Raw genomic sequence first — 15,880 nt, 5'->3', positions numbered from 1 at the left:
CATAAAAGCGACTGCACGTATAAACTTTCATTAAAATCGCAAGTCAAATTAGTGCGACATTTACGATTTACGGTCAAATTTAGGTACTTAGAGCCTTATTAAGTGATCGTTGAACAAAGTGCAACAACGGTCGCGGCGTGTCGCCGCGCCAAGGCTTCCTAGTCTTCACATATTCATGAGCACAATATGAATGGCAAGCTTCAATCATATGATCTCTTTGAGTTGGCTTATCTTGAACTTGCACCTCATTTCATCTTATTGCAACCTTGAAGCCAACATATGGTTCAAGCATTTCCTATGGACAACTCCTACAAATATAACTTAATGCAACCATTAGTACATATGGATTACCATTAATTACCAAAACCACACATAGGGGATCCATGCTCTTTCACCTATGCTCACTGATTTGGTTGGGGTTTTTCACCCCCTCCGGCGGCCGCCTCCAATGCTTGCGCCTCTTCTTCCCGGACTTGGGCGGATCATTCCAGGTCTCGGAGCGTTCCTCTGCCGACAGGAGCGCCTGATTTCTTTCTCCACGGTAAGTCTCCAATCTCCTAGATTTCGTTAGCGATTAGGGTTCGGCGGTAACCGCCATTGATTTAGCTTTCTCCGGCGAGCGGCCGGAGGTCGCTAGAGCTAAAATGCATGCGCATGTAGGTTGCATACTAGAGCTCATTAATTTGGATTCTAGATTTCCTAATTTGGCAGTGCAAATGTCAGACTGACAAATCATTTAACTTCCAAATTGGGAAATTGGAAAATCATTGCAAAACTTGATGCATCAAGAGTAGGTGGAGGGCCTTGTGAGACTATATGTGGCATGGGTATAGGAGGGTTCGAAGCATAGTTTAAAATACCGTACCGGTGAGTGAACCGGTAAGGCGATTGTTTCACTGGTTCGTTGGTCAGACCAGGTTCATCTTGGTTCGATGGTGACAAAAAGCCATAATTTTTAATTAAAATTTAAGCCAATTCCAAAATAAAATGACTATAAAAGGCATACATAGAGTATATTTTAATATGTAACACAAAACATGGTGAGTCCAAATGGTATTTGGTGTTCTATGGTACTATTTCTTCCTAGCTGAAGGCCTAGAGTTTTATTTCTCTTGTAAAATATTTTTTTACTGGTTTTTTGCTATTTATACCGGTGCATCTTATAAAACCGGTGAGTTCGTATGTTCAAGTTTTTTCTGGTCAAACCATAGAACCGATCCGGTTTTTAATACTATGGCTCGAAGTGTAGTAATTTGCTAGAGATACCACATGGTTAACCTCCGAATCCTTCTTTTTCTTAGGATCTTCCTTCTTCATGGAAGTTGATGTGTCAGTGCTCTCCTTATTCTTCTCGAGAGGTTTGCCCTTTGCAGGGACATACTCAATGAGTGGAATTGGAGCACAAGCTTTCTTGGGAGAGGCTCTAGAACTAGGAGATGAAATTTCTTTAATGGCAAGAACCCTAAAAGCATAGATTTCTTTTGGCCATAATGGATGACTCCAATTTCTCGAGGTCATCCAAATTGGCCGGAATGAGCTGCCTTGGGTAAGGTGTCACTACCCTTATCCTTATCATTTTCGTCGCCCATTATCTTAGGCCTGAATAAGAGCCAAGGCTTTGATACAAATTGAACGGGTAGTTTGAGCGACTAGAGGAGGTGAATAGACTCTACTCATTTTTTATACTTTTTTTTAGTTTTTAGGCTTGTGCAAGGTAATAAAGGTGGATGAATTCAATAGTGGTGAATTCTAAACGATGTAAAGCACGAAGTAAACACCAATAAGGAACACGTAACAAGTAAAGGAAAACAAGTAACATGGCAAGGGTGAAGGGAAAGATACAACCAAGCGGATACAAGAGATGAAGATTTGTTTCACGCAGTTCCTTCCTAAGGGAAGTACATATACGTTTGAGAGACGGGCACCACCAAGGCCACCTACCGCCACACATGCGTCACCTTCTTCTCCGGTGAGTCCACCACCAAGGTGAACCCACTTCTCCACTAAGATTTACTGGTTGAGGTGGCAAGGCCTTCACACAAGGTTGGGGCACGACTCCACAAATGAATTGGAGGCTCCCGACATCACCAAGTACTAGGAAACAAACCAAGCAATGCCTCATGGAGACCACTCAACAAGGATCTCCACCAAGGGGGTCTAGGGTTACAAGTTCCACTAAGGAATAGTTGGGGGATCAAATTGGAAATTTCTTTGGTAGATAGGTAGATCGGGCCCTCATCCTTTGATTCACAAAGTATTAGGTTGATTGATTGGATAGAGAGGGTTATCCACGAAGTTTAAGCTCAACAACAATGGAGGACAGCGAGTCTTCAACGGATAGATCTGGTTGGGGAAGAAGAAGCCTTTTTATAGGCCATACAAGAATCTACCAGTTGCACCTGTTGAGCCCCCCCCCCGGATGGTAAGTAGGGCCGGATATTATGGGGGATGGGGCCTTGGTTAGTTGACGAGCAGACTGAACATTCCACCTACCCCCTCGCAAACTTGAAGTTTTTGGGGTTAAACTTCCGCCCCAATCACCACCCCCTATTTGCTGGGTGCCAAAATCCTTGTGTGTTTGTGTGTGTGTGTGTGGGGGGGGGAGGGGAGGGGAGGATATTTCCCGGAACATGTTCATGTCGAGCCAGATATCCCCCTCCCTGTGAGATTCCTTCGCGCTATGATTTCCATTCACCAGGTGGGGGCTGAAATGGGGTTGGATATCTGTAGCATTTACTGGGGTTATCTCTTTGTTATCTTCTTCCTTCTCCATTGTCGCAAACACTCACAGCAAATCTGAAAGCCTCAACATCTAGATCCGTCTTGTGCTCAAATAAATTTCCTACACACTTATCACACGGCCAAATATCATTCGAGTGTCAACAAACACACAAAACCATAGCAAGTAGACTTTGTACTTTCACTAGGCTTCACGTACAGTCGACCCGTCGAATAGAAAAGTTCTGAAAGCACTAGTTGTAAATAACAACGGCATATTCCATATATGCTTATTCCCCAAATAAGGTAGCATTCCATGCATTGGTTCCTTTTACAAAAAGCATCATATATACTCTCGTGGGACTACGGAGATACAATATTAAGATAGTTGTTGATCTAACAAGATCATATAATAAGGCCAAATTAACATATACGTATATATTTGGCTTTGTTGGTGGGGATAATTAAGCAGATGCAGCTTCTCGATATATACTGGCAATCATAGGCTTGATCATTTTGTCGCAAGCTTACGAAAGTTCATCACTGCGCCATCCACTGGCTTTGGGTGTGGAAGGTAGTCGATTTCCGTGTTAGGATTTAGGAGCTCCCATCTAGAATTCATAATCAATGAAGGTCAAATTAATAATGGCAAAGAAATAATACTATATCAACAAAAAAAAATACAAAATATACTCGCAGTTACCCTAGCCCTTAAAATAGTTATTTGAATGGTAATATCTAGCTATTACTCACTCGTAACCGATGGAGAGGTGATGGAGCATGATGGTGAGTTGCAACCTCGCAAGCATGTTGCCGGGGCAGATCCTGTTCCCGCCTCCGAACACCTGGTATGTCCCTGGTTTGGCTGGTTCCTGTATCGTTCATTAATAATTCTTTGTTAGTCTTCATTATGTGATTGTTGTCAAACTTCAATAATTATATAGAAAATATTGATAAGAAACCATATATATTGTACTTACATCCCATCTGTCGGGGTTGAAGGTGAGTGGATCCTCGTAGTAGTTTGGGTCGGTGTGGAGTGATCTCACCAGCACCAGCACCTGCCACCCCTTTGGTATGGTGTACCCACCGTACTCCACGTCCCTTTTTGCTACACGGTGCGTCATGGGCGCGATGTTGGCCATTCGGATCGTCTCCTCCACCACCTTTGTGGTGTATTTCATCTTTGGAATGTCATCGTGTGTTATAAAAGACGGCCCACCTTTGCTTTTGCTCATCATCATGTTCTCCTCCTGCCGGTCACAGAAGAGTACTTAGCTTGGGAAGAGTCATTATAATGTTTTAACAACATGATTGGAGGTAAAGACCTATATGAGCGTACGAAGTATCTATGGTGTGAGAAAGTTAAAGCAACAAAGGAGAGGAGAAGTGGATGGATCCATACGGGGAGGATAGTGGAAGGGGGGCAGCCAGCAGGGAGTATATACCTAGATAAAATGTCTAATATGGGGCAGGTTATGAACAGATCGACATCAATTATCACAGGAACTATATATGAACCGGTTAAGGATATGAGCTATGATTTGTGTTCTGAGTCATGTTATTACATTGAAAGCCTGCCACAAGAAAATAATTGTTCGGACGAGTGGTTGTATCCACATCCCAATATATCAAACTCCAAATTTTATGTATGCGTGTTTACCTGAACCAGAATATTGTTTTAGTATGAAAATATATTTTCATCGAACTGCAAGATGTCTATGATAACTTCTTCAATCTTAAAGCTATGTGATCACAGTTTTTGGTGGTCGATGTATGTGTGTGCCTCTATACCATGCTCGTTGTTTAAAGAAAAGAGTATGTCTGGTTTGCTTTGTCAATGCTATTAGTACGTACATGTGAATGACTACTAATATGTGATAATGAAGCTATAGAAGCTGCTTACTCGGAGCTTGGCAAGGACGTCGGGGCATTTGGCGAGGTGGTATGTGGCCCACATGATGGCGCTTGCAGTGGACTCGTAGCCAGCGACAACTACAGACACAATGTTGTCCACCACACCTCATCATCGCTTAGCTTCTTCCCTTGCTCGTCCTCCAGTTCCATAAACCCACTCATCACATCATCGTACTTTTTATTTGTATTCTTCCTGTCCTCCAACTCCGCCTGGAACACCGCATTTAGCTTTCGGCGGCACTTGCGAGCATCATGGCACGCTGTTCCTGGAAAATCTAACGGAAATGCCCTGAGTCCTGCGACCAAGCTTGTGAACCACTGGTCCATCTTCACGGTAAGAGACGACGGCTCCATGCTTATAAACATCTTGCATATGTTCGTGAAAGTCACCTGCACCCACGAATTTAATTATAATTTACCTATTTCTTATACTACCAAAATATAACTATTTCTGAGTTGTACCTAATAAGAACCATTTGTGTAAGTACTCAGTCTATGCAGAACGTAGTGTGTAATACTTTCGGTTAAAATCAATCTTTATAAACTTTGACTACGCATATAAAAAGAAAGTCAACATCTAGAACAACAAATACATGTTTTCAGTACAGTTGAGAACTATACTTTCCCATAGTAGGTATTTGATATTGTAGATATAGATGCTTTTTTTCTACTGTATATACTTAGCAAATTTCATGACGTTTGACTTTGAAGAAAATTGATGCGCACTACCGCTTTGACATGCATAGAGAGGGGTACCTAATAATAATAATAGTAATAATAAATTAGATCATGCGTCTGGATTTAGTACTCTGAGTATAACTTTTACTTAAGAGTATACTAAGTTTCTGACATTTATTACGGATCAGAGGAAGCATTAAAGCTTACTTTTTTTTTGAGAAAAAAGCTTACTTTCTTGGCCTCGTTGGAGGCAACGATGGTGCCCATGTCGGCCCACGAGTTGAGCGCGGCCACAACACCCGGCTGCACGGTGGCAGCGATAGTGCGGAGCGAACTTGGCCGGTTGATGGCACCAAGGATGACCCCTCTCACCCTGGTGTGGTTGCTTCCCTCGACGTTCACTATCGAGCTTAGCCCCACCAGCTCCGGCACGGGCCAGTGGATGCCGAAGGTGTCGCTGCCGGCCTGGAAGATGAACTTGTTGGTTGCCGGCATGCATGCCACGATGGTGGGGGACCCGAACAGGTGTGTCCGGTACATCCCCACCTTCTCACCGCCGTAAGCACGTCTCTTGGCGCCGATGTAGTCGTCGGGGCGGCGCACGTGCTTGAAGTACCAGAGCAGGGACATGGTCTCGCCGAGGAACGGCAGGCCCATGTGGCCCGGCGGGAGGCGAGGGCGGATGCCATTGGCGCCCTTCCCGCCGCGATGCTTGAGGAAGAAGACGGCGCGGTACCACGCGTCGGCGGCGTGCCAGAAGGCGAGGCAGAGCAGAGGGACGGCGCCCAGGAGCCATCCCCACGAGGCCGCCACGGCCACCATGTCGCCGGAGCTGATAAATCCTACGTATTCTCGAGTGACTGATCAATCTTGCCTTGGAACTGGAGACAAATCAATCTAGTATATATACACCTAACCATGCTAGATAGACACGTACGTCCCTAGTGAGCAGTAGTGACTGGTGTAGTGTGGATACTTGATGGTGGATTCGTTCAAGGGTCGAGGCAAGTGGAAACAAACCATAACTATGCTAGATAAATCAGCCGTACGTTGCCTCTAGTAATCACACGTATGCATGCTTCTTGAGTCTTGTTGGCGCATATCCCTTCGCATATCGTATATGATTAGGACGTGCGAATATAGTTTATGCATTAACAAATCACAAGCGATCTTGAGTGTGATGTGACTCGATTTAGTAGTGTCTGCCATTTGGCAACACTAGCGAGCTTCATTATTCCTATTAGCTGATGCCATTAGCGATTTGCAGCTAAGTTCCAAACAGGGATAGAGTGACCGATGCATGATGCTTACATAACTAAGGGTCGGCATTGTTCTCTAATAAATATGAAGCATACTTACCCTGATTTGGTGGACATGTGTGGAGGCATACCCGTTTAAAAAAACGAAAATGCTTTTTCAATGTTTTAAAAATATTAAAATAATTCACGCATTATATATTACCTTATACTTGCTCGTGCAAATTTTAAGGAAAAATGCGAGCATATGTGGCCTACAAAAAAACAGAAAATGGAAATTTGTATTTGTTTGAACTATTAAAATCCAATTATTAGTGTTATTTAGACATTTTGTCATTATCATGTACGCCACATACAATCGTATTTTTTCTTGAAAAAAATTACACGAGTAAGTATCAAGATGATAATATGTATATACGGAATTTATTTCAGTTTTGTGCAATTTCCTAATAGCTTTTGTTTCAGTTTTAGAAAAAAACAGGTGCGCCTAAACCTAGGTACGAGTATCACTTTCCGGAGTACTTGTTATAAACGACACGTGCACATGAGACATCAAGGCCCCTGGATTAATTCTGATCGATACCCTATGCACTAGCCTGCTAGCAAATAGTGTCAGCTGGAATCCTATCTAAGTTTCAGTGTTTCACTGATAGTGCATTTTGCTTTTTTCTAGTGTAAATTTTGACAGTAAAATTTGAACTAGAAAAGATAAATACATTGTAAGTGAAATCCCGCTGGGATCCCTCCTTGAGACCTGTATAACTTGTTTGGTGGGTATTAGAGGTACAAGACTTACGATCCAACTTATGTTAAGGACGTGTTTGGTAGCCTGCAACCGTTTCTCGTATGGGCTGGAAAATGCTAGGAGGGGGTCTGGCATGGCAACGAGAGTTGGCCCAACCTCCGCAAACCATTTGGTAGGCTGTGCTGCATGGATTGCAATGTATTGGCAGCCCATTTGGTCATCTGGACTTTGCCTTTGCAGCTACTTGTGCTTGTGTTTGGTTGCCTCACTTTACATCCACAAGCAAGATACACTCACCACTTTTAAATTTTATGAGGATACCATGCCATATGATCAACACACACTAGGCAACACACAAGCATTAACGCAGAACACACATCTACTAACACTACTAGAAAAAGGTTACACGTGGTGCACCACATTTTCCTATTTGTGTCGCACCATGCACGCACCATGCACGCACCATGACTAGCACACCACTTTTAATTGTTACCCTTAGCCCACCTCCTAGTGCGCCATGGGTAGTGCACATACCATGGCGCACCGACGTGTAAGCACTCCGCGACGCACCAGTGCATGGTGTGCGCCACGGGTATAGGTGCGCCACGAGTAGCCTAACAGGTGAGCCACGGGTATCATTTCAAAAAAATTATTTTCTAATACGTTGTCCCCATATTTAAACATGTATACATTTTGAATATCGTATACACATTTTGCAAAAGTGTATAAATAGACAAAGTTGATCATATTGGTGCAGAAATAGAGATAAGAACAACAAAATCGTAGTTCATCACATTAACTAGTACCCGAAATAGCAACAAGTGTCAAAAATATTAGATAAGTCTATGTCTCGAGACGGACTAGCAAGTTCACCAGCACATTACAAAGGAAGTAGTCACCTAAACTACGATGAAATACATCAGAACCACAATCACAGTGGGAAAGACAAAGAGCATATTTATCCGATTCCTCTCTTCCTCTCGCTGGTGGTTCATTCACCTAGTTTCCACATCCTCTCTGCTCTTGTACCTTTTATAGTTGTTGTCCTTGAACTCATTCACTTGCATCAAATAGTCATCCTCTTCCTCGTAGACGCCTAGAACCCTACCCTTGTACACCATGTACAATTTCAAAATCTCAACACATAAGCCATATAATATTAGGCAGCGAAAGAAAGAGTTCATCACATGTTCGTAATAATAAATAAATGATGGATGCAGATAGATGTAAAATATCTTATAAAGACACACGAAACATATAGGGCCAACTCAAAAACATGCCTCACATATATTTAGGTTGGACACATAAGATACCTGGATGGTTCTTGTGAGCCAAGTAGGATGCACAAGATTTGTACTTGTGAATATCAGAAGGCTTACCAGACCATCAGGGTACCACATAATGCCACAAAATTTTAATCGTCGGCACTCTCTCGAAGAAAGACAAAAGAAAACATAAATGATTCGGGTTTGAGCCTCATATTTAGGTTGGACAGACAAGCAAGTGAGCCAAATAGAATGCATAATATTTGTACTTGTGGATATCAGAAGGATCACCAGACCATCAGGGTACCATGTAGTACACAACATTCTAATCATCACCATTCTCTCGAACAACTAACAAATAAATAAAACGGAAATGATTCGAATTTTTGCCTCATACTTAGGTTGGACACACAAGCAACACCCTGACGGTTCTTGTGAGCGAAGTAGGATGCATAAAATTTGTACTTGTTCATATCACAAGGATCGCTGAACCATCATTGTATAATCACATATGGCCACAACATTTTAATCATTGGCACTCTCGAAGATAGAGAAAGTGCAACTCAAAGTAATTTCAAAGAGGCTCACCGAAAACCTGAACTGCTTTGGTCTTTGGATCCGGAACAAAAGTACTATCATCATTACAGGGTCTAGAAGGGAGGGTTCAACTGGAGTTTCAGTGCTAAGAAAGTGCAACAGTAACGAGTTTCACTTTTCTTAGGTGTAGCTGCACTTATAAGCTGTATTGTACATATTAAATGTCTTTTTCGAAAGAAAAAAACATAGAAATGCACATGTAATTATATGAGGCTCCAATACTTATCACATATTTACATCCACCTCCATGATCGTGCACACCTCTAGCTTTCATTTTCTGTTCTTCCTTGTGTGTTTGTGTTGCTAGTTTTTTCTGTTTATTTGGGAGTAGCTTATCACTTTTTCCACGCGATTTGTGTGTTGCTAGTTGAAGCGGTTAAAGAAGGAGATGACTCCGTTGTAGACGTAGTCCTTGGCACAGGTGCCGATGACGAAGTCGGCATGTGCAAACTGCTCCAGGTACTGCACCGTGAGCTTGTCGCGGTCGTGGCCAATGAGGTCGCCTATCAGGAGGCCGACGTCCGCGGGGTCGGCCAGCTCGTCCTGGCCACCGTAGCTGAGAAAGAGTGGGAAAGTGGATGGGATGTTGGACATGTTGTACGCCGGCGGGTCGGGCAGCCCGTACTTCTCCTCGTTCACGTTCGGCCACACGTAGTCGTACTTCGACAGCACGCCGTCCCGGAACGCTGTAAGTTGACGTGAGATCAATCGTCAGTGTTTTTACTGCACGATAAATTAGTACGAGAGGCGCGCGTGAGAATTAGAATTGGGGATCGATTTCATACTTTGGGCGAGGTGGACCATGGTCTTGGTGGATGTCGGCTGGGGCTCGTATTTGAGGAAGACGTCCACAGCCGAATTATTCAGGCAGTAATTTTTCCCTGGCATACAACACAGACGAAAACAAGCTTAGTAGAAAGATATCATTGCTTGTAAGAAAATGTGTCGATTAATAGCCAATTTGAGCGGAAGATATTGATTACCTGTGAAATCTCTGAGGAGATCGTAGCAATTCGTTCCGGGATGGCGGCACAACTCCTTGATGAGGCTTGTCACTGCAGGCCTGCAGAAACAAAGACCAACACCAAAACGCGTCCTGTCAACGAGCGAAGACTTCAAAGCCGGAAGACTTAATCTGCCTGTATACATTGTGTGATGTATGAATTCTGAATATTGAAATTTTGGGGAGTGGAGTTTTGGCTCCCAGGTCCAGATGAACGTGTTATCTGGGCCGATGTTTGGTGCTCAAAGATTGATGAATCAGTCAGAATTGCATGAGGCAGGCGCACCAGTAAATGGAGAATACATCATCCATGTGGCATACGGTCGTATGCAGGGTCCGCACGTAGTAACGAGCCGTGACGGGAAGAAACCGTGCTTGCAGACGGTGGACAATTGCAAATAAAATTTTGCAGGCGCATCAGGTTCTGCTGTCTGCCTCTCTCCCCTCCTCCGCCCCCGCTCCCCTGCGCTCCTCCCAAACCCCACCTGGCAACCACGCCGCCCGTCCAGCAGGTGCTCCTCTCCATCCTCCATCCTAACTATGGCGACTACCCAAGCGCGTGCCTGACCACCGGGAAGGCAAACGAGCCGCCTGTTGCCAGATTCTGGGCAAGAGATGAGCGGAAGGGGGCGTTATCCTGGGAACGGAAGAGAATGAGGAAGCCATCGATCTTGAGGGAATCTCGGTTGGGGGAAAAGTGGAAAACATAGATCGTGGCCATGGCTAGCTGCTCCCGAATAGGCAGCGGTGTCCTTTTTTTTTGGAGTTGAAACAGCGGTGCTGGTGGTGCGCAGCTGCCAGCTGGGCTGAGTTTAGTTGCCGCGTGGTGCCCATCCGAGAGCAGGTGGGCCTTGCTGCACGCGGTCCAGGAAAAATTGCCGTTCGTGCAGGACGCTCGGCTTCGTTTGTACCGAATCAATGCGCAGCTAGGAACACTGTTCAATAGTCGGCAGACATGGCCAAATACATGAGGAAATACGCGCATGGTCATCTGTCTGGAGGTAATTGATTGGTCCACAAATCGAGTGCATCTAGACCCGGGTGCCAAAACGAATTTCCGGAAATTTTGTAATAAAAAGCCATGTGCCTATATTAACGTAGAGACCGGGATGATGCTCCCATTTCAAAAAAAAAAAAAAAAAAAAAAAAGGATTAGCTGTGTGTTGAGCCTCATTTCCCCCCTGTTAGCTCTCATCTCTCTACAGTAGCTGGTCATCCTCTTCCCTTGACCGGGCCGACCCGGAGCCACTCCGCCGGAATAGCCGGCCGGAGGCGGTGAAGGTGACGCGCCGGAGTAGTCTAGGTGTAGATCTTAGGTTTGCTTTGTGTGCTTGTGGCGTATGCCACCGTTTGGGCGTATGCCCCTTTGTGGAGGCGTCGGCCGGGATCTCCGCCGCCAGATCCAGGCCTTCTTAGGGCTGCTGCTGCTTCTTCTTCTACTCCGATGGCTGGAGGGAGGAGACGCATCGAGCAGCATCGCCTTCCCCAATAAGGCCGGTGGGCTGCAGGTTCCTCTTCTTCCTCGGATCTCGGCACAAGTGATGCACTCCGGCCGGCCGTGGTGGCGTGGGGAGAGCGATCCCGGTGCCGTGAGGTGTGTCTCTTCTTCTCTCCGGCCGGCCATGGTGGCGAGGAGGAGCGGAGGAAGGGCTCGCCGATTTTGGCCCGTGGGGAAGGATCCCGCCTTCTCTGTCGGTGTGGAGGCTGTCCAAGTTCGTCCTTCCCTCTTCTTTCTCCGGTTTGCCGCGGTGGTAAGCCGAGAAGAGACGGGCAAACGGATTGGATGCTTCCTCGTCGGCGCATGCCTGCTCGGGTGCTATGGAGCTTCATCATCGGAGCTCCTTCGTGCGGAACACGCGTCGTTCCTCGTCGACGGCGCGATCCTTGGCCGAAAAGGCGGCCCAACTACTACCTCCATGACGGAGGCCTTCTCTCGCTTCATTCGTCGGAGCTCAACGCCTCTCCACCGACAAGTGGTTCCGTCCCCGGAGGAGGAGAGATGGGCTGGCGGATGCTAAGCAACGCCGGAAGCGTGCTGCTGGGCATATCGGTGCCGTATCTCGACGGTGACGTCCGGAGATCGCCGGCGTCCGGTGGCGGAGACATCCTTGGATCTGATTGCTTTTCCTATTCTAGTTCCAGGGTGTTTTTTGTAATATTCGAGGTCCTTTCTTCAAATCCTAGGTTTCTCAGTGCGAGTGATGTAAAAGGGCCTAGATGTAATTTGTACCCGCCACGTATGCAATGAATTCTCTCTGGGGTCTTCCGGACCCCTCTCTTGTTCAAAAAAAAAAAAAAAAAAAAAAAATTCGAGAAAAAAAAAAGAGAATGACGTACGCTACTGGATCGAACTCCGCCACACCGAGAACAGAGATGGCCTGGTTGGTCAGCATTGAGCAGAAGTCAGACTCGAGTCCAGAACAAGAATTTGGTGCATCACTGATATTTTCAGCTGCTGATACATGCTTAATTACCTCTCCAACAAATGTTTTGGCGAGCAGTATGCCGAGGGGAGTGGTCATGTGGGCAAGGTAGGCGACCGGGGTCAGGAGCGCCGCCGACTTCATCTTGTCCACCAGCCTTCCCTCCGACAAGGCCGCAAGCGCCACCAGCGTCCCCTGCATAGAAGCAGAGTCGGCCATGACAACTGCTGCTAGTAATGCACGAACGAAGCTGCTTGTCTGAAGCATTGTTTACCAATGAGTGGCCAACGAAGTGCGGCTTCTGGGCAGTGTGAGTGTAGACATAGTCAACCATTTTCGGCATGTCGTTGGTAACTAGGTCGTCCCATGACCAGTCCCAGTAGTCCTGGCGATCCATGAAGAAACTTTATTCAGAATCGGAAAACCAAAACTGATCCCGGGTGCATATGCACCCTATATGTATAAAACATATTTTAAAAACGTAAAAAATTTAGGAAAAAAATTTAACATGTAGAGAGACATGTTCTATGTCTGCGCGTCAAGTTTCACATAAAACCGACAATTTTTGTATCCTGTGTAAAAAAGACAAACAATGCTTCGAGAAATAGACTATTTTAACACCAAAAATTTATCTTTTTTGCACAGGGCACAAAACATATCAGTTTTTGCTGAAACAACTTTATAAGCATGTATCATGTCAAGGTATACGCGAGGCATTTTTATTTGTATTTTTTGACATTTGTAAATACATTTAATATGTATTTTAAATAAAGGGTGCATATGCACCCGGGTGCAGAAACACCATGTCCATTCAGAATAGAATATTTATCGGACAATTAGTTGTCAGCCGCGCTCCCGCGCCGCAGAATATTTTCTGCAATATTAGGAACCAAGAGATTTACGCAATAAATCTGCCCGTACGACGATCCTTCTAAACACCATTAGGGCCGATGCAAAGCTTTGGGTTACCGCGGGAGTGAAACATTTGAGTGTTACAATACCGGGAGAGTAGTCGCTCCTGGTTTATATGCTTCATTACTTTCTTCTCAAAACTTTTCTTCTTAATTAATGAGGATAGGCAAATATTTTGCCTCCAACAACAGCTACAACATATCAAAACCGTTTCCCTAAGCAGGAAATCTAAACAAAAATCTATACCTGGGACGAGGGGTCGAGTGAGACGTGGCGCTTGCTCCACCTGGTGCCCCTGGTGTTGGCGATCCACACGTCGAAGCCGCGGTCGGCGAGGATGTACGCCAGCGACTCCTCCGGCGAGCTCAGAAGCCATGTCATGCCGTCCTGCATGCCATGCGACGCCGCCGCGCCGGTCAGTTTGTTAGCTGCTTATCCTTATCACTGGACATTAATGTACGACTCTGTTTTTCCTTTGCCAGCGGCACGCATGACGGCAGGCATAGATCATATACTTTGTGCCGGCGCGTGTACACGACGGAATCCACCGGCATGGATCAGAAGGTGCGGAGCGAAGCAACATAAATGTATGTTTGGCGCCATGCCCGGCCGACCGTGCGCACGTACCACGAGAACCCCATGCTGCAGAAGCACCGGCTGCCCCACGCCGGCGCCGGCGTGCCGGCCCCTGGGTATCCGTTGTAAGCTAAGGATGTATCCGTCCACCGTCGTCACCTGTATCCTAGTGAATAGGTTAATTACTTGGTCGACTGATTAAGGAGATCTATGTAACTTCGATCGATTGATCGATCATGTCAAGAATAGTCGGAGACCAAGGCGGCCGAACCTCGTGCTCTTCGCAGGGGTAACCGAGAGGCTCCACGGCCAGCGCGCACCCACCGACGCCGGCGGGAACAACGTCGCGCCGCCTCGTCGCCAGGCCACCGCCGTGGCTCGGGTGGACGCGTGTCTCGGCGAGACGCGAGCAGAGGATGATCGTCAGGACGGCCGCCACGGCGGCGTGCCACGCAGCAGAGCTCATGCTTGGCCAGTGCACTCCGAGCGAAGAGGTAGCTAGGTGGTGCTGGTGGTGGTGCGCGGTTAGTGCTGCTGAGTGCGATAGAGCTAGCAAGTATTTAAAGTGAGAGGTCGCGGCTAGAGCAGAGATTGAGGCGATCGAGGTCAGTGCACTCCGATTGATCCGGCGAGGTGAGGTGAGCAGTGAGCTGCGTGTGAACGGATGGACCGGCCGGTGAGAATGATGAGGAATTCTTGCATGGTCTCTTGCTTTCTTCCACGTGACCACCTTTCAATAGGCTAATCTCAGCTCAGCTCAGCATAGCCGGCCCTCTGGGGATGAGCAACAGCGGCCATACTGCCTTGCCTGCACGTCCACTTAATTGTGTGCGTTTTTTAAAACAAAAAAAAAATCATAGGCCTTGCGTGTATTCTTAGGTTAACAACATTAAAATTATATCATTAAAAAATATAACATCTAAACTTTCTAATGATATATATTTTGTACTATATATATTGTATTATCATGATCAAATTTATAACCTAGAGATAGGCACAAGGCCTATGGATCGGGACAGAGGGAGTAGCACTGAGCATCCAACCCGATCAAATCCCCCCTTCCTCGGACCTGCTGGTGACACGTGTCACTTTTTTTCTTCAAATACCAACCTTTGCTTCTATGTAGAATTATTTTCACTTTTGTTTGAATGTAGCAGAAAAGATAATTCACCCACAAAATCAAATAAAAAAGACCGAGCCTCGCCAAAGATCTCGCTGAAGACATGTAGCAAAAATAATGGTGCTATTGTAGCAAAACCGCAAAAAGGTTGTAACAAAAAAATAGTCCTATATGGCAAATCCGCGAAACTCGTATAATGCAAACCCACGGAACAGTTATAGCAAAAAAAAATGCACATGATGCAAATCCAAAAGATCTATTGTAGACAAAAATTCCTCACACTGCTGCCCTTCCTTAGTAGCTTCGGCGACCACTGCCACATACTCCTGCCCAACGCTCACATATCACCGGTGGCCTTCCTTGGTAGCGTCGACGCACCACAGTCCCCTTCCTTGGCAACTCCGGTGACCACCTCATGTAGCACTGGCAACATAGCAGCGCTGCCTTCTCCTTGAATACCTTTGGTAGAACCATGACAAACTATGGAACCTTTTGCTACAACCGACAACAAAACCGCCATCCGCTTGCAGCAGCACCACTGCTTGCCGCAACACCGCACCTACATCTGCAACCAAAATTGAACTACAATTGTAGACATGTATCGCTTGATATATATAGTTACACTTGATAAACTTTGTCAAAATATATGACTATGATTATTAATTTGCCA

General features: G+C 45.8%; 1 protein-coding gene and 1 pseudogene across 1 annotated transcript; both read right to left on the bottom strand.

Annotated features, from left to right (window-relative positions):
- Positions 1 to 3,229: 3,229 nt before the first annotated feature.
- On the bottom strand, positions 3,230 to 6,135 carry LOC124649709 (annotated as a pseudogene).
- Positions 6,136 to 9,398: 3,263 nt separating this feature from the next.
- LOC124678967 (triacylglycerol lipase 2-like) lies at positions 9,399 to 13,901 on the bottom strand. Its single transcript, XM_047214811.1, has 7 exons — positions 13,761 to 13,901; positions 12,877 to 12,987; positions 12,654 to 12,797; positions 12,517 to 12,557; positions 10,160 to 10,239; positions 9,962 to 10,057; positions 9,399 to 9,862 (listed from the first exon to the last, which is right to left on the bottom strand). The coding sequence occupies exons 1-7, from the start codon at positions 13,893 to 13,895 to the stop codon at positions 9,540 to 9,542; spliced, it is 930 nt and encodes a 309-aa protein (XP_047070767.1). The 5' UTR covers positions 13,896 to 13,901; the 3' UTR covers positions 9,399 to 9,539.
- Positions 13,902 to 15,880: the final 1,979 nt, after the last annotated feature.

The sequence above is a fragment of the Lolium rigidum genome, chromosome 1 (assembly GCF_022539505.1).
Source record: "Lolium rigidum isolate FL_2022 chromosome 1, APGP_CSIRO_Lrig_0.1, whole genome shotgun sequence".
NCBI lineage: Eukaryota > Viridiplantae > Streptophyta > Magnoliopsida > Poales > Poaceae > Lolium > Lolium rigidum.
This window is presented reverse-complemented; position numbering and strand designations above follow the sequence as displayed.

Coding starts and splice junctions, on each gene's coding strand:
- LOC124678967 (XM_047214811.1), bottom strand. CDS start 13,895: ATGACATGGCTTCTGAGCTCGCCGGAGGAGTCGCTGGCGTACATCCTC. Junction 12,558..12,653: donor CCAAAACATTTGTTGGAGAG/GTAATTAAGCAT, acceptor CTGACCAACCAG/GCCATCTCTGTTCTCGGTGT. Junction 9,863..9,961: donor CATGGTCCACCTCGCCCAAA/GTATGAAATCGA, acceptor GTCAACTTACAG/CGTTCCGGGACGGCGTGCTG.